The sequence below is a fragment of the Felis catus genome, chromosome F1 (assembly GCF_018350175.1).
Source record: "Felis catus isolate Fca126 chromosome F1, F.catus_Fca126_mat1.0, whole genome shotgun sequence".
NCBI lineage: Eukaryota > Metazoa > Chordata > Mammalia > Carnivora > Felidae > Felis > Felis catus.
In genome coordinates this window covers 48,132,276-48,150,741 of record NC_058384.1, presented here as the reverse complement: position 1 = coordinate 48,150,741, position 18,466 = coordinate 48,132,276, and the positions used below count along the sequence as shown (strand labels likewise).

The following is an 18,466-nucleotide window of genomic DNA, read 5'->3' as shown; positions in this document are numbered from 1 at the left end:
AGTACAGATTCACCTTCAGAATCCTTTTTTTTTTAATGTTTATTTTTGAGATAAAGAGAGAGCACAAATGGGGGGAAAGGTAGGAAGAGAAGAGAAGGGAGGACCCAAAGTGGGCTCCATGCTGACAGCAACAAGTGAGGTCATGACCTGAGCCAAAGGCAGATGCTCAACCGACTGAGCCACCCAGGTACCCCTCAGACTCCTTCTTAACACAGCATTCCACATAACCATTAAAAGACAAACATGGATCAGTTAATTTAGTTTCAATGTTTCTTCTACGGTTGACCCTTGAACAACATGAGTTTGAACTGCAGCAGGTCCACTTACACGTGGATGGTTTTTCAATAAATACAGTACAGTACTCTAAATGTTTTTTCTTCCTTATGATTTTCTTAACATTTTCCTTTCTTTAGCTTACTCTAGTGTGAGAATACAGTATACATACAACATACAAAATATGAGTTAATCAACTGTTTATATTGGTGGTAAGGCTTCCATCCAACAGTATTAGTGGTTAAGTTTTGGGGGAGTCAAAAGTTATATGCAGATATTCAATTGCAAAGAGTGAGACCACCAAGCCCCTCATTGTTCAAGGGTGAACTGTATTAGAGATGAATTTAAGGGGCACCTGGGTGGCTTAGCTGGTTAAGCCTCTGAATTTGGCTCAAGTCACGATCTCACGGTTCATGGGTTTAAGCCCCATGTCGGGGTCTACGCTGACAGCTCAGAGCCTGGAGTCTGCTTGGGATTCTCTGTCTCCCTGTCTCTCTCTGTCCCTCCCTGATTTACACGCATGCATGTGTGCTCTCTCTCAAAAATAAATAAACATTAAAAAACAAACAAACAAACAAAATAAATTAATTTAAGGGGCACCTGGGTGGCTCAGTTGGTTAAGTGTCCGACTTCGGCTTAGGTCATTATCCTGCAGTTCATGGGTTCCAGCCTCGCATCAGATTCTCTGCTCTCAGCACAGAGCCTGGAGCCTGCTTCAGATTCTGTGTCCTACCCCCTCTGTCTCTGTCCTTCCCCACCTCTCTCTCTCTCTCTCTCTCTCTCTCTCAAAAATAAATAAACATGTTTAAAAAAAGAAATAAATTTAAGATTTGAATTATTTTCTGTGTATGGCTTTGACAAAATCCCATAGATTTTCATATGTAATTATCCCCTTTTTAATAATTTCTAAATAGCCATTGACTTTTATTTTTATTTCCTCCTTGGCCTATAAGTTCTTCATTTAGTAAAATACCCATAGAAAGTAAAACCTAGGGAAACTTACCATGTGTGTCGCTGGTCACTTTACCACTTGACCACTTTAATGTCACTTTACCCTCACCGATTGTCCCTGAAGCACACCCTTGTTTAAACCTCTACTGGTTTATAATGGAAACCTTGTCAGGTTACAACGAGGAATCATCCACTTACTTCTCAAGAGGCCCCAACATACCTGCTGTTCAAGTCTCCTCGGGTTTTGCTTCAGTTGATCTACTCTGTTGCACACATTCCTGAAGCTCTACATTTCTCTCGTGTCAGTGGTATCTTTCTCTCTTTTCCAGTGGTCCTATAGAAGTTTTCTTGTTTCCTCTTTTTTTCTTTCTTTCTTTCTTTCTTTCTTTTTTTTTTTTTTTTTTTTACAATTTTGCTTCTTTTGATGGACTGTGGAGAAGCAAAGAAGATAAATCCATAGGCTCAGAACAGGATTGTGAAGGCAGAAACCCAAAATCTATTTTAACTGTTTCAAGTGCCACCCACGTGTCCATACCCTTAGTAAGGCTTTCCTGTTTGCTTTCCTCTTCTTAAACCTGAGACAATTATCTAATTTGATCATTATATATGTTATACATTCTATATACTAATGTTATAATAAATTTGAACATTATGAGCCAAATAATGCAATAGTGTCTATGTGTGAACAGGAATTCAGAGCTTAAAAACAATGAAAATATGAAGAAAAGTATTTTCCATAATTATGAGATTTAAAACCATTAAGCAACGTTTTGTCCATTTGCCTAACAGAAGCAAAAAGAGCAATCCCATTACATAATGGTCCAAAATGGAAATTCCTAAAAAGTCTCAGAAACAAGGTACTTTTAAATATTTTTTTAAAGGACGAAGAATTTTTTTTTAGTTTATTTATTTATTTTGAGAGAGGCGGAGACAGCATGAGCAGGGGAGGGACGGAGATAGAAGAAGAGAGAGAATCTGGCAGTGCAGAGCCTGCAGCGGGGCTTGAACTTATGAACTGTGAGGTCACAACCCGAACCGAAACCAAGAGTCAGATGCTTAACCAACTGAGCCACCCAGGTGCCCTGAAACAAGCTGGTTTTATATTACATTTGATTGTTTTTATTAAATTGTCTAGGGCAATACAGACAGACATATATATGTAAATAATAGATATATGGGAGAAGACATTTGCAAATCATATTTCCAATAAGGGGTTAATATCCAAAATATATAAAGAACATAAGCAATTCAATATCAAAAATGGTAGCTAGACCTATTGCAATGATCAGTGCACAATGTATACAAATGTCAAATTGCTATGTTGTACCCATGAAACTAATAGAAGCCTGTATGTCAATTATACTTCAATAAAAAATAATGGTATGTAGGTGACTCCATTCAAATACATATTGCAATAGATAGTGAAGTGAGAACAAATGATAATATCATGTGATTTTTTAATCCTGTGGGGGTTGTTCAAATATTTTTATTAGAAGAAATATGAGATTATTCACACATTCATAATGTTTTAAATGAACATCTTATATATCACTACCTTGTCAATTTTTCCTCCTAATTTGGATCTCTGTACATTAATTTTACAAAAAAAAGTGTTCCATTTACACTAGGTAAATAGATTATCTCATAAGAGCAAACAGAAATAATAGCAACAGAAAGAATAAAAAATTAATTTATAAATATAACGAAATCCAGTGTTATACAGAAGTTATTTTTTTTTCAACGTTTATTTATTTTTGGGACAGAGAGAGACAGAGCATGAACGGGGAGGGGCAGAGAGAGAGGGAGACACAGAATCGGAAACAGGCTCCAGGCTCTGAGCCATCAGCCCAGAGCCCGACGCGGGGCTCGAACTCACAGACTGCGAGATTGTGACCTGGCTGAAGTCGGACGCTTAACCGACTGCGCCACCCAGGCGCCCCTACAGAAGTTATTTTATAAGGTTATAACCAGAATTTGATTACAGGTATTAAGAGCATATGAATTTCTGACAGAAGTCACACTGACAACAGCTGGTAGACTCCCTGGAAGTGTAATCGTTCATTTATTCATTGATGCTTCCGTCCATCCATTACCTCAGCACATTTTTATTGAATATCCTCCATGTTCCAGGATACAGTAATTTAAAGAAGGAGGAGAAGAATGAGAACAAAAGCAAGAACGAGGACAACAAGAAGAAGAGGAGTCGTCTAGTGGACAACACTGATGAGAAACCAGACACTTTTCATTCACTGGGGTAAGTAAATTAACAGGTGCTGTGGAAACATTATGGAGAAGCACCTTACCCAGATCTGTTTGTGTGTTGAAGGAAAAGCATGTAGGTGGCAGCCAGGAGAGAAAGTTCATTTAATTGATACTTTAGAAGTATGAATAATACAGAAAAGAGATGAAAAGTGAGGAGAATGAAAAAGATCCAAGTAGAGGGAACAGCATGAGCAAAGCAATGGAGTAAAGAAGCAGCGTGGCATGTAGAAGGAACTAAAAAAGTTGCGGAATAACAGCATTAAAACCAAGGCAGTGGTAATAAAAGGCTGGAAAGGCATTCAAGGGCCAATGAAAAGGATCTTGTAGGTTGAAATTTAAAGATTTTAGAACTTATCTGAAGGGGAATGGAAAACCATTAAGTGGTTTTAATCAGGAAAGCAGTAATGATCAGACAAGTGTTTTAGTAAAATCATGCTGACTATAAAAAGCAGAAAATTTATTGGAAAGGATCAATTACAAGATGAGAAATCAGTTAGAAGCCTTACTTGGATCCATAAGATAGATAATAAGAAAAGCGGAAGTGGGAATGAAGAGAAATTTATTGTTCCAAAACACATTTAGGAAGCAAAATTAATAGGCCGATGGATACAATACAGGACGGAGAGAGGGTGGAGCTCAAAGGTGGCCACTCCCTCCACGCCCACATTTGGTCTCAAGCAATTGAGTGCACATAGCACTGTTCACTGAGATAGAAAACAAAGGCAAAGAATTAGGTTTACATGCAAAGATGGGAAATGCTATTTTTAACAAATTCGTTTGAGTTATCTAAGTGAATCAAGCCAGTGGACAAGTAACTAAGGTCTGAGATGAGGAGAGACAACAGCACTGGGATTAACCAGCATACAGATCACATTTGAGTTTACAGGCATGGGTGCTGGCAGTGAGTGTGCAAAGAGAAGCCACCTCAGGGACTTCAAGATTTAAAGGACAAATGAGCAGATGTTTCGAAGGGGCAAGAAAAACAACTTCTTCCCACACAGAAAGTAAATCTGATATCCCCATAAAGTTTCTGGCTTAGATCTGAGATACCGTTGGATAAGGTACTCCTGACTACCTTAAACTCACATATTTGCTAATTTTTCTTACTTCTCATAGCTATCATCAACTCTCTCTTCCTGTCCCCTCTCCCAACACACATACTTACAAACACACGTTCTCCTTTCCTGAGTACTTAAGCACTTCTCTGTCAAATCAAAAAGCAGTCTGTTGGGGTGCCTGGGTGGCTCAGTTGGTTAAGCTTCTGACTCTTGATTTTGGCTCAGATCATGATCTCATGGTTCATGAGATCGAGCCCCAAGTCAGCTCCACACTGACCTTGGGACCTGTTTGGAATTCTCTCTCTCTCTCCTCTCTCTCCCCGCCCCTCCCCCACTCGCGCGTGTGTGTGTGTGTGTGTGTGTGTGTGTGTGTGTGTGTGTGTCTGTTGTGTCTGTACATGTGCTTACTTTCTCTCTCAAAATAAATAAATAAACATGTTTTATTATTAAGAGTGTGTTAAGGAGGTCTGTTTATATATTATATAACAAAAATAAATCTTGAATACTTAATATTTAAGGAAAGGGAGATACTCCATCCTGGTAACAATTTCGCAAAGCAGAGACAACTTCCTCCAGTTATTCCTTAGATTTTATTTCAATCATTCCTAAGCCCAATGAATCATGATGCTCCCCAATAGGCAGGATAGCCAGGATCTCCAGGAGGTGGAAAAAAAGAGGTGAAAAAAAGAAATTTCAAGTTTATTGAAATTCTGGAGCTCTTAGTTCCTGCGGGGTATTTCAGGACAAGAATTAAAGGCTTATCACCCTTCGGCAAGGTAATAGGAGGAATGACTCACTGCACCATTCCTTACATCCTGGCATTGATCTTGATGTATTCATTTAAGGAAACTCTATGATCAATTAAAAAAAAAAAAAAAAAAAAAGCTCTCTCAGAAAAAAATGGTCTCCATTTTGCCAAAGATAAAGTTTTTATACCAGCTTGAGCCCCAGCAGTTTCAGGATATGAATTTATTCACGTATTTCCTGTTCTTTGGAGAAGGAAATGAAAGTCTATAAATATGAACAGACTTTCCTGGAATATTGAAGTAACACAGCATTGAGTTCTGCTGAATCAGCATTTTGAACACTCAAGCTGCTGTGGTTCCACTGGACAGCACGTACTGTGAAGTTTCTCCTCCCCTGGTCAGTGGAAAGCAGTAATTTTGGGAATATTCTTTTGGCCCTCTCTGACCTGATGTTCACTACAATAGGAGTTCATCTCTATCAACTCGCAAGTTGAGTGTTAGCCAAGTCATCAGGGACACCCAGCCCAGACAGAACCAGTGGACCCCCATCCAATCTGCAGATTTACTGTCAGTAAGATTGAGTTTCTAATTGAGCCAGACAAGGTCTGGGTGCCTCATGGCCTATGGATGGGCCTCTGTGAAGAAAGCTGCATCTAGTTTTTAATACCTCCAGAGCTGATTATCCTGGACTGAAGCACCCTGATGGGCTTCTGCATCATCACACATTTTACCACATGTAAGAACAGTTTGAAAAAAGTTATGTTTTCTTCATTCATAGTTGGATTGTACATTCCTGAGATGTGAGAACTTTTTAAATTCCACTTATTTCTTCCTTATTTTTTAAAGGTGAAATTGGTGAAGCAAGTTGAAACCTTTGTAGGGCCTCCATAATCTCCCCCCACCCCTTCCCATATGCATTCAAGGCCAGCCAGACATGGAGAGGCTCTAAGAATAGGAAGTTTTTGGGGTGCCGGCGTGGCTCAGTCGGTTAGGCATCCAACTCTTGACTTGGGCTCAGGTTATAAGCTCATGGTTTGTAAGTTTGAGCCCTGCACTCTCAGTGCAGAGTCTTCTTGGGATTCTCTCTCTCCTTCTCTCTCTGCCCTTCCCCTGCTCTCTCTCTCTTTCCTTCCCTTTCTCTCTCTCTCTCTCTCTCAAACATAAATAAATAAACTTTTAAAAAGATGTTTATCTTAAAAAAAAAGAAAGAAAGTTTTCTGTAGCCTGGATGGGTAAATAAGGACTCTGGGGCCCCAGAATGAAAATTTTAGTCAAGAGAAGAAGGAACATTAGCCAATAATTTGCTGTATCTGTCTCCACTCCTTCACCTTTATTAAGGTCTGCCCTAGTTATCAGACACTGGGCTGGTTCCAAGAAGAATGCTCATTGGTGTTCTCTATAACTTGTGTGGCCATCAGAGTTTTGCCAACCTGAAGTGGCTCAGAGAACCCTAGACCTTGGAGAGTCTTCTCATGGCCATGGTACTCTGTGTTGCACTGGTTCTAGAGACACTATGGCAGCCAGGGGCAGCCCTGCCAGAGAACTTTAAACCAAACCCAGACCCCCACCAATCTCTCTACTCCCACATCCCCCTGCTCTCCATGTAGGAGAGATGGAGAATAGAAGGAGGTTTGTAGTCCTAGTCAGATTTTTAACAATTAAAAGCCTACCCTACGCAAGGAAAGACAGACAACTAGCCACTGATGTTTCTGCCCTTCTGGAGGAAAGATATCAAAATTCTGACAAGTTTAACTTAATTCAAAAAAGAATTTTAAGACCTGAATCAATTTTAATGGGAGCTGGACTCAAGAACAAACTATCAGAAACAGAAAAAACAGAGGGCATTAAAAAAGAGCTGGAAATCTCCAATTCTTTGCTTAGGTTTAAAGTACAGACTTTTAGTAAAGGACTTGGCAAAGGAAGATCCAAACATTTAGAACAAGTTGACATTACGAGAAATAGTGTGAGGAAGATGCATCAAAATACATCCAATTTCAAGTAGCTACAAGCAAAACACCCTTCAAAGTACATCAGAAAAGTGAAGAACAACTTCAGACAGCACACACACACACACACACACACACACAAAATGACACTTTAGATGAAAATTCCCATCTTCAAGTAGGTACAAAACTGCTTTCACAAAAAGCTAAAGAACAGAGTGAGCAAACTTATTAGTCGGGGGGTGGGGAGGTAGAAAAACAAAATGCTACCACAAACAGGACAAATTTTAAATGAATAAGAAAGCCGGATCACTGCCGAAGATGAGAAATCACCCTGCTGTTCATAAAGAAGACAACGTAGATGGTGGAACCTTGAAAAGGGATGTACAAATATATCAGAAAATGGAAACTTCCAAGATGACTCTAAAGGAGTTTTGAAGAAACTGACTGATGTTGCTGAACTACTTACGGCAGGCTGAAGCGGGGTCAGGCCAATTGACTTTTGCTGGTCTTAGCTGGGTTTATGTTAAAAACTATTTAAAAACTCTTGAAGAACACTAAACCAAATGTAGATTAAAGTAACCACAGGTGATACAACAACTGATGCACTGGAAGACTGTTGGTCTCTGAATGAGAAAGCTTCACTACAACCAGTTAGAAAGGGACAGACTAAAGCATCTGAGGCAACTTTCTTTCCTCCTAAACTGCATGGAGGAAAAAAAAAAAAAAAAAGAAATGAATTTTCACCAAGTATTTGAGAGACAGAGGGAATTCACTCTATAAAGGCAGTGAAGAATTCTTCCAAAGTAGATGAAACAATTAGCCCGTGAAGAGCTGGACATTTCTAAAACATTTTTGAGAAAGAACTTAAGACATTTCAAAAAGTAACCTTACATCCCTGTTCCCAAGGGGGTATTTGGAAGAGCGCAAAGGGACCACCAAGGAACACAATGAATGAATACACCCCCACAAAAGGAGGAGTACCATGTAATCATGCTACAGGATCCAGGATGCAATTCTCCCAGGGAAAAGACTACAGAGGCAACATTCCCCTCATGAGGCCACCCCCATCCTTAACACAGTGCATCCTCCAAAGAAGCTTTTCATTCTACCCTTCTACCTTAACGGGAGACATGATACCCTAGGAGAAGCACCAAATAGTGGGTGCTACAAAAGCAGCAACAAGTTGGCAATGAGTCACCTAGAAAAAAACTAGTCCTGCTGAAAACTTTTGCTGAAGGCCATCCCCTTTGCACGACTTCACTCAGGGCATTCCCCACACTGTTTTAACTTCCTTAGAAAGGAACGTTGCTATAATGACTTCCACCTGAAAGATATGAAGCCTAGGCACAAGAAAGCTAAGCAATTTGCCTGAGATCATAACCAAAATAGTGCCAGGTCCTGGCAACAAAATGTAAGCATCCAGTTATGGAAAAACCCTCCAACCATCCTGCTCTCCTAAAAATAATCTATGCAAAGAAAAGCAAAATTATTTTATCTTTTGAAGCCAAGAATGTTTTGAGGTCTAGTGCCATTAGCTCAGCATTTAAGACTTCAATATTTAAAAGATAACAGTTGTGTCAAGGCCTACTGGTATCTCTTTGAAAGCATTGTTCTTCCAATTAATTTTGTTAAGATTTGAGAATTTTTGTTTCAAAAATGTGTTTTGGGGGGCGCCTGGGTGGCGCAGTCGGTTAAGCGTCCGACTTCAGCCAGGTCATGATCTCACGGTCCGTGAGTTCGAGCCCCGAGTCGGGCTCTGGGCTGATGGCTCAGAGCCTGGAGCCTGTTTCCGATTCTGTGTCTCCCTCTCTCTCTCTGCCCCTCCCCTGTTCATGCTCTGTCTCTCTCTGTTCCAAAAATAAAAAATAAATTAAAAAAAATGTGTTTTGGTAGAGAAAATCCACAAGGTTTTAGTTTCTTACGAAGTAGTCCATGGATCAAAGACCTTTGAAAGCCAACATCTAACCTTGATTAATACTTCTACATGCAGAGAGTCAGTAAACTGGAAATACCAATGCAAAGAGGTTATTTATTAGATGAAAAGCAGCCCTTCCCCCCCCACCCTTCTCTCTCTCTCTCTCTCTCTCTCTCTCTCTCTCTCTCTCACACACACACACACACACACACACGCACGCACGCACGCACACAAAGACAGACTCTTGGTGATTGGTATCATGTACAGACCTTTGAAATCTATTATGAACCAAACATCCCCAAATTTCAAAAAAGTAGTCAATAGGGGCACTTGACACTCTAACGATTTGACAAAATTCGGTGCGCAGAAATTAAAATCCCGAGCAGAAGAAATGCCAGGAAATAAATTTTTAGCTTTAACTCTGCACTTTATAGATGATATGGTACCTATGTAACTTATTTTATAAGAAGGTATTTATAATCACCTCTCTCCCTTGAGATTCCGTGTAGCCCATCATTACAGAAGGGAGCATCCCCTAGAAATAATCCCCTAATGTAGACCTCACACAATTGGTCCTTTAACCTATAGGCCTAATAACTACACAAACCTATTAGAGATATTTTGATACATTTCAGAATTTTTATTTTGGGGGACAAAACAATAACATCGTGATGCTCCTGATGCTGGTTTTCACAGAGAATCTAGTTGCTTTAGTAAGAAAGGGTTTTCAAACTTATTAGGCCCCACCTGCTTTTGAAATATGACATACTCCATCCCATGGATGAATTGAAGGCAGAACTATGGAAGGGCACTATCTGGAATTACCAACTCAAAGATTGGTGAAACTACTAACTCCTCTATGACACACTCAAGTATTAGGCTCAACTCTGATTCACTCATGACAAAAACACTAACTTTCACTCTTACCAGCTTCTGGGTATGCAAATTACAGTCTAAGAAACACATTAATCATGATTTTTAAATCTCAGAGCATATTAGGGGTGAAGAAAAATACAGAATCTTGTCGGGTTGTGTGTTCATTCTGTTAAAAGACTGTTTTACCAACTAAAGTTAAATGAAACCCTGCTCTTCTGAAAGAAAGAAAAGTGAGGAAAGGAGAGTGGGGGGTGGGGGGAGGCAGGTATCACACTTCCTCAAAAACTGGCAACAATTACAGTGCTAAGACTTTTCATTTTTTCCAATTACTCATCACACCCTTTGCCACATAGCATTTACCTTATAAGTGTTTTTTTCCCTTTCTTTTAAACTTACCACCGATTTACGATTTTGTGAGGTAAGCAACAGGTTTACACCTTTTACAAATTTAATAATTAAGGTATCTTGTTGACTGAAAAAAAACAAACATGGAGTAATACACAGAACTATTCTTCTGTGGTTTTTTAAAGCATTTCTCTTATTTCTTAAATTTCTAAAGCCTAAGTATGAAAGCTTTTATGTATAAAGGTTTAGCTAATAATAATTAACAATTCTTATTATTAATAGCATGCAGTGGTGGGGAGGGGGCAGAATTGTAGCAGGGGAGACTCTTGCTTTCCAAATTCTACTTTTGGTATCGCTAGAAACTTGTGTTTTTTTGTTTGCCTTCTTCTGCAACTTTTTTTTTTTAATACAAAAAGTTCTAAAACCACACTGAGAACCTCTACCACTAATGTGTTCAGAGAACCTCTCCAGTAGAGGGCATGGTAGATTCAACATTGAAAATGTATATTCTCAAGCAAAACAGTGGTTTTGCTGTGCAGTCTTTACAACCTATTGCATTGTTTCTCTCTCCACCACAGAATGGAAAATATGTGTCATCTTAATATTGAGCAATCCCTTTTACCTAAATGCCACTTGCAGCAACAACAACAAAAAAAAACAACAAAGGGAAGTCATCAAACATTGTAGCTTTTGTTTGGCTACAATGTCTGCTGCCTTTATAAAAGACATTAACATGGCAGCTCTTTGACTGAAGAGTTTCTCAGCCTGCAGTAGGTATTGCCTTAACTCTTAAAATTACCTAAACATACAGAAATGATAAATCAATATGCATTCGGATCTATCAATTGACCTCATAATTCTCAGGAAAAAAATAATTTGCTGCTACTTAGCATCAGTTGTCAATCTGAAATGGTTTATGAAAAAAGTGAATAAATATCAGAAACATCTAGAATAGTCTACATTTAGACCAATTGCTTACATGGATACATATATATGCACTTTTGTGAATATATTGAGATGATTTAACTTCCCTGGCTTGGAGATCTCTGGAAAAGTTTAAATGGAAAACTGTTTACTTTCCTTATTTATTATCCAGAGAGAAATTATTAAGTATCTGTCAAGAGCTCGAGACGTTACAAATCTCTGGGACATTATTTTGATACTTTAATAGTAATTACACATTTATAACCTAATTAAGTCTGAGTTAATCCTTCAATGATTTTTCTACCTTGAATGGCTATGCTTCTAGATATTTCCTTTTTCACACAGATGCAAATTAATAATACCAAACTTGTGTACTTTAGAATTTACAAAGGCCCATCACAAGAGTCAGGTAACATCTAAAGAGATAGGCAAGAAAGATACATTACTCTTAACACAAATGAGAAACGGGCTCAAGGAGGTGTGATGAGACAGTCCCAACAGTTACTTAGCATTTATTGGTTAAGCTGAGACTCTAATTAGGTCTCCAGACACAAGTCCAGCTCTGTCTCCTTGCTGCCTCTTTGTCAGAACTCCTGGCCATTCCACTATGAATGAATTCTACCATCCAAGGTTCTAAGTGAATGATGTATTAAGGTTCAGAGTGGCAAGAAAAAGCCAATGCCTATTTATTACACGTATTTAACAAACAAGCATTGAATCATCAGAAAGTGAAAATAGATGGAAATAGATGGAAAGTTCTTTTAGAGATAAAGAGTGCATGCATGAAAAACATAACGTTCTTACATTTCACAAACCTGCTTTAAAGTATTTATTACTAAAATCTAAATGATTTTCCTTTCCATAATCAAGTACCTAGCTGTTCTCTTTGGTAATCATTGCAGATTTTACCCTACAAGCCAAACTTGTTGTTCCAACTTCTGGCAACTCACATTCAGAAGTTTAAACTAGTTCCAATTTTCTTTTAGCAGCGCTAACGCAAAGTATGGAGAATATCTGTAGCCTAATCAATACATTGCTGTTAATCTTATTATCTACTTAGATGCTTAATTGGGGGAACCATTTGAATATTCCATTGCACACTGCTAATGTTACCTGAAGTCAAATAATTTTGTTGAGGTTATCTATTTGTCCTTCCCAATCAAAACATTTAAAGCCGGCTACGGTAGAGATGATTTTTGAAGAATTAACAAATTAAACTTATTAAACTACTAACGTCTCCTCCTCCTCCTCTCTACCCCCACCCCCCCACTCCCCACCCTCCCGCACCTTGCAAGTTATTAAGTGTTCTGGTAAATTCTAAGCAACCAGGAATGACTCATGAGGAAATCCTGCATCCTTGCACTCTGAAAGTACAACGATTCTGGCGCATTACAGCTGCGAGGTCTTGGTGTTTCCCTCTATCGCATCATAAAGCGATCTGTGATTTCTGCTCTGGAAGAAGCAGCCAAGGACTCCGGAGAAATAGCTCGCAACCCCATGGACAGATACGATCCCAATCACGTTATCTTTTGGTGACCAAAAGTGCACACCCAGTTAAAAAAAAAAAAAAAAAAAAAAAAAAAACCGTCGTCTGAGAAAGTCACTTTCTCCTGTTCCTTCCCTGTTTTGTTGTTCATTGCCAAAAGTGTTCAAGACGCCCCGGCAAGCTGCAGAGTAGGTCACACCACCTGCCCCTCGAATCGTCACTGTTCCTCCATCGTTTCCTCCCCCCAAACTAAACGGAGTCGCAGACAGGAATAGGTGAGGGTCTCGCACGGCCTCAGTTTACAAACCAAGAGATGAGGCGAAAACAACCTTAATTCGAAATAAGGCAATTGCACTCTGGTTCGCAACAAGCAGCTTTCCCTGCCAGCCAGGGAATCCTCGCTCCGAACGCGGCCAGGAGCAGGCTGGCGGGGAGGGGGGGGGGGGGGGGGGGGGGTAGGGGAGAAGACGGCGAGCGCCCCCGCCGGGCCCGCAGCCAACTTCGGCTCCCTGCCGTCGCCGGGGGCCGCCACCGCAAGACGAAGGTCGCTGCGAAAGGTCTTTGATCCCACACCAAACCCCGCAAGCCGCCGCGTCTGGCCCGAGTGCGCACGAAGCCAGGGCCGTAGACGTCAGCAGGCCTCGCTTCGAGACCCTTCGCGGGCCACCGGGCCAGCCACAGGCCGGGGCTGCCCCCGCCCCCTGCCCGTCTGCAGCCGGCCAATCGGTGCCCGCTGAAGGCGGGACCGGAGGCGTGAGGCCCCGCCCCCTCGCCTCACCTCCTATAACCGCGGCGGCGCGCGCCCGGCCGCACACAGCGGCGGCCCCAGCAGGAGCAGGAGAATGCAAAGTGCCATGTTCCTGGCTGTCCAGCACGACTGCGGATCCATGGACAAGAGCGCAGGCAACAGCCCCAAGAGCGAGGAGAAGAGGGGGAAAATGAAGCGGACCCTGTGAGTACGGCTTTCTTCTCTCTCCCACCACCCGCTGCGGACCTAGCTCTGCGGGTCTGCTGCAAACGCGACACATTCGGGCTCGGTTTTGGCATAGGAAGCTATGAAACCTTTGCTTCTGCAGGAAAAATATATATATTTTTTCCATATGTATGTATGGGAAAGGTCAATTCGTTAAGTAAGGTTAAATCTGTGTGTTATGTGCCGATTTTGTGACGTGAGCGAAGGACTCGGGTAGTTTAGCAACTGAAAAAAATATTCTTGATACGGAGACAGTGGTAGATGCGCCTAAGAAATTGCGAGCTGGCTTTTTGTCCCCTGAATTTAAAATAACATCAGACGATCCTGCAGCTGAAGCGCATCCCCAGCATTGGTACCTTGCGTTGTATGTTTTGATCAGCTTGTGGGATGGAGATCTTTCGGCTGGTTCTGAATATTTTCGTTTTAAAATCGTTTTTGTTTTTTAAAATTAAACGGCATATCATTCAGGAACGTCGGTGGAGCATGCATCATCTGCTTAAAATGAGTGCTGTGGTGGGAGTAGGGGGCTCAGTCTCTCTCTCTTTGTCTCTCTCTCTCTCACACACACACACACACCTCACTGCGTCTAGTGTGGTCCAGGGCCTCCTGCTCCAAGGGTAGGAGGGAAATGAGTACCCGCTGGCTCCAGGCAGTTTCATCAAGTGTGAAATGTCTCAGAATTGTAATTAAGGCTGCAGAAAAACTACTGCCTTTTGTGGGCCAGAAATAGCGTCTGCCATTTGAAGTATGCAAACTAAATTCATTTAAATACCCTAGTAATTTTAGGTAGTTTTATCCTCAGTTATAAAAGTAGTATTTATGTTCAAATGCATGAATGAAAGTAATTGTGTTCAGTGCATAGGTGCTAGGTTTAAATGTTAAATGAGTAAGACCGACTTGAAGAGGTCTTTGTCTTATTTAGTTGGTCGCTACTGAGTGACTTTATTTGGTAAAAATGCCTTCGGCTGCAGGAGCAATTTCAAATGTTAGGTTTGTTTGTTTGTTTGTTTTTTTAAGATTAAAAGATTGGAAGACCCGTTTGAGCTACTTCTTGCAAAACTCATCCTCTCCTGGGAAGCCCAAAAATGGCAAGAAAAGCAAACAGCAAACCTTCATCAAGTAAGTTGAAAGTCTTATACTTGCCAATGTGAATAGCGAGCTGCTAAACTGGACAGGGGAAGTGTGAAGTGCACAAGCTGATGCAAACCTTCTTTTGCAGGCCTTCCCCTGAGGAAGCACAACTGTGGTCGGAAGCATTTGACGAGCTGCTAGCCAGTAAATGTAAGTTAACCTGTTGAATTTGATCTACGTCAAGTATCACAAGAGCCTAGAAAGGTGCTCACATGACAGAAGAGCAGATTGCCCAAGGGGAATTCAACGTTACAATCACTAGTACTATAAGGCCTATCCTTCTCCTTCATTTCTATTTAACCATGGGCAAGTGTGGTTTATTCACTTTACATAAATCAGCCTAGATTGTACTGGCAGTGGCTCTTCCTTAAGGTTGAATCAGCGTTTCCATTGCATGCAATGTTACCAGGAGGTTTAGTTCCCAGAGAATTTATGGCTCCCCTATAAATATTTACATTAACAGCAAAGTTATTTATATTCTTGTAGCAGTGTGCCAACTTAAGCATTTTGCCTACTAGAAATTTAGCTTTTAAAGATCTAAATTCTGAGGATTAGAGGCTGGAATGAAATCTAGAAAATTGCTATCATCCAGAAATAATAAAATATGGGCAGGGCGGGTGGAATGGTAGTTCTGGGAAACAAAATATAAGAGATTAATTGCTCACTCAATTCACATTCTGTGTGCTTTCTTCTCTGCGCCCCCCCCCCCCCCAGATGGTCTTGCTGCATTCAGGGCTTTTTTAAAATCTGAATTTTGTGAAGAAAATATTGAATTCTGGCTGGCCTGTGAAGACTTCAAAAAAACCAAGTCACCCCAAAAGCTGTCCTCAAAAGCAAGAAAAATATATACTGATTTCATAGAAAAAGAAGCTCCAAAAGAGGTAAAGGGGAAAAAAGTTCTTCATTTCAGAGTATTTTTAACATTCTTAGCACCGAAACAGAAGACATAAAATTTAAGGGGTGGGGGGAGTAAAAATGTTTTTCACTTAATTCTTGTTTTCAGTTAGGTGAATTTAATTTCTTCAATGACTTGGCCAGTGAGGCTAATTACACATTATAGCTTTTCCTTTTTGTTTTCAAATATTAAACCGGTATCAATCTATAACTTTGAATATGGATTAAACCACTTTTTTTTTTAAATTTCAGATAAACATAGACTTTCAAACCAAAACTCTGATTGCCCAAAATATACAAGAGGCTACAAGTGGCTGCTTTACAACTGCCCAGAAAAGGGTCTACAGCTTGATGGAGAACAACTCTTATCCTCGTTTCTTGGAGTCGGAATTCTACCAGGACTTGTGTAAAAAGCCACAGATCACCACAGAGTCCCATGCTACATGAGCTGAAAAAGGGAGCCCAAAAGTGGAGGACATTTCATTTTTTTCCTAAGGGGACAGGCTGTGACCTGCCAAAAAGACTGACCTTGAATTTAGCCTGGGTGTTCAGGAAACATCACTCAGAACTATTGATTCAGAGTTAGATAGTGAATCAGGAAGCTGGTAACTGTCTAGGAGAAGCTTGTATTCTGACGGCTTCCATAGCCATGTCAGGAACACAGGGAGAAAGTGGTTGAAATGTGGTGTGTCTCACACTGGAAAGAGAGGAATGTGAGGCTAAAAGTTCTCATAAAAGGTATGATACGATACTGTTGGTCCAAGAGCATTTAAAATCAATAGATCTGGGATTATGTGGCCTTAGCTAGCTGGCTGTATATCTTTCCCTAAACCAGTCCATGTTACCACATAGTGGTTTTAGTTTTAGTTATTTACGAGTAAGTAATATTAAAATGTTTACTGTGTGCAAGGGTGTTGAAGTTCTTATGACTACAGATCATCAGTACTGTTATCTCATATAACACTAAAACTGAAATGGTCTATGTTTGAATTGTTAAATGGTGTGTGTAATAGAATGAGTGTTGCTGTGTAGAAAACTACATTGTCCATTTTGAGTGCCAAAAATTGTCCTGAAGGCAGCTAAACTTTGACGTGGTCTTTGAATACTTTTAATAAATTAATTTTGATAATTAATGTCATTGAATATTTGGCTCAGATATAAGAGTTTTGTTTTTTGTTTTTGTGGTTGGGGGGTTGGCTAAATTGGAAAAATGGCAGATACAAAGGACACTTCTTTCCAGTAAAGAGAGAGAGATCATAGGTGATGTGCCTGTTCAGTGAGAATTGACAGTGCTCAGAAATGAGAAGTGATAGGAGTATGTCTTCCCTGCAATTATCTTTTTTTAAACCTAATAAGCAGTATGTGGACCAAGAAAAGTCAGACCACCTCCTTAGAACCACCCTGGGATCAAAATTTCTAATATAATCTTGTAAAAAAAAAGTCAAGCTTCTTGCTAACAAAAGGCATGACCTTAAAGCCCTTCATGGGTATCTAGTAAAGGCCAGGTAAGTATCAAAAGTGAAATAATGTAATGGACACAAAACACCAGAATTATTCACATAACTCAGCTTCTCAAGTGAAAAAAAGAATCCAAAGAAGGTGAATATAGGCCTGCCTTTTTTATTTCCCTTGGTTCTGAGTGCCCCCCACAGGGTACTGGCATGAACTTCCAAGATGCATGCCTGCAACTGCTCACTTCCATGATTGATACAAAATCAAGACCTTCCTGATTCACCTGCCTTCATCTGGCCAGTAAAGAATCTGGTTAGGTTACTTTGTCAATGATGAAGGCAAGCACACTTTTGTTTCTTAATCAAATGGTTATTTAAAAAAGGAATACACTTCTGTAGGCTTCTCTTCCAACCTCCTTGATCACAGCCTTAATTCTGGAAAGGTGTGAGAGCCCTCATCTTAGATTTGCAAAACCTGAGCTGAAGTAATAATTTCTCATAGCTTCATGATCTTGGGAGTCCTCATCTTCCCTGGTTCCTCAATTTATACCTTCCTGTCTTTCCCACTGCCTGTGAGGTAGTAAGGGGCTTTAGAAATTGTAAAGTACCTATAAAAGCATTCTGATTTGCCAAAAGAAAAATTGACATGCCCCCCCCCCCCATAGTTTAAATATGGTTTTCATGGTGTTTGCACTAATTTTCATTTTAGCCAAAGTTTCTGGTACCAGCAGGCATTAGCTCCATGAAAGACTACCTCGTCCACTCCTTCGTCACCAGCAGCCAGGATAACACATAATAGGTGCTCTGTAAATAGTTGTTGAATACATGAATGTGAGGGGTCATTAAAAGAGATGTTTCTTAAGCAAATAAATATGTCATATCTGCACAAGCCTTTATTTGGAAAGGTTTTGGCCAACAGAGAAACTCAGCAGTCATGCCATATATTCAACTTGTCACCAAGTCCTATTTATTTTACCTCAAATATAGTTCTAGCCTGCTTTCCGTGGCCACCCTGATCAAAGATGCCAACACCTGATGCCTGCACAACTGTGATGGTCTCAACTCCCCTCATTCTTACCCGTACCCCCACATGTCTCCTGCTTTTAAACTCTGGGAATTTTTTTTCAAAACGTAAGCCTGATCTTGTGTCTTCTTGCTTATAAACCCTTGACAGGTCTTCCAAACAATTAGAATTAAAGGTATTATCCCTAATATGGCCAAACCCCTTGCATGGT

At 40.3% G+C, this 18,466-nt stretch overlaps 1 protein-coding gene and 1 long non-coding RNA gene across 2 annotated transcripts in view; both read left to right on the top strand.

The window, feature by feature from the left end:
* The window catches only part of LOC109495733, a 58,049-nt gene extending 44,828 nt beyond the window's left edge, over window positions 1-13,221 (top strand). Inside the window, exons 2-3 of the long non-coding RNA XR_006591643.1 lie at window positions 3,355-3,478; window positions 12,619-13,221. This is a non-coding gene — a long non-coding RNA (uncharacterized LOC109495733). The remainder of the gene's footprint in view (window positions 1-3,354; window positions 3,479-12,618) is intronic.
* Window positions 13,222-13,575: 354 nt separating this feature from the next.
* Window positions 13,576-16,923, top strand: RGS2 (regulator of G protein signaling 2). Its single transcript, XM_003999491.6, has 5 exons — window positions 13,576-13,734; window positions 14,773-14,874; window positions 14,975-15,036; window positions 15,601-15,767; window positions 16,033-16,923. The coding sequence occupies exons 1-5, from the start codon at window positions 13,625-13,627 to the stop codon at window positions 16,225-16,227; spliced, it is 636 nt and encodes a 211-aa protein (XP_003999540.1). The 5' UTR covers window positions 13,576-13,624; the 3' UTR covers window positions 16,228-16,923.
* The last annotated feature ends 1,543 nt before the right edge of the window (window positions 16,924-18,466 follow it).

What these genes read in the sequence shown, in the direction of transcription:
- RGS2 (XM_003999491.6), top strand. Translation starts at nt 13,625, where the DNA reads ATGCAAAGTGCCATGTTCCTGGCTGTCCAGCACGACTGCGGATCCATG. An exon ending in CGAGCTGCTAGCCAGTAAAT is followed by an intron (nt 15,037 to 15,600) that starts GTAAGTTAACCT and finishes CCCCCCCCCCAG; the next exon opens with ATGGTCTTGCTGCATTCAGG. An exon ending in AAAAAGAAGCTCCAAAAGAG is followed by an intron (nt 15,768 to 16,032) that starts GTAAAGGGGAAA and finishes TTTAAATTTCAG; the next exon opens with ATAAACATAGACTTTCAAAC.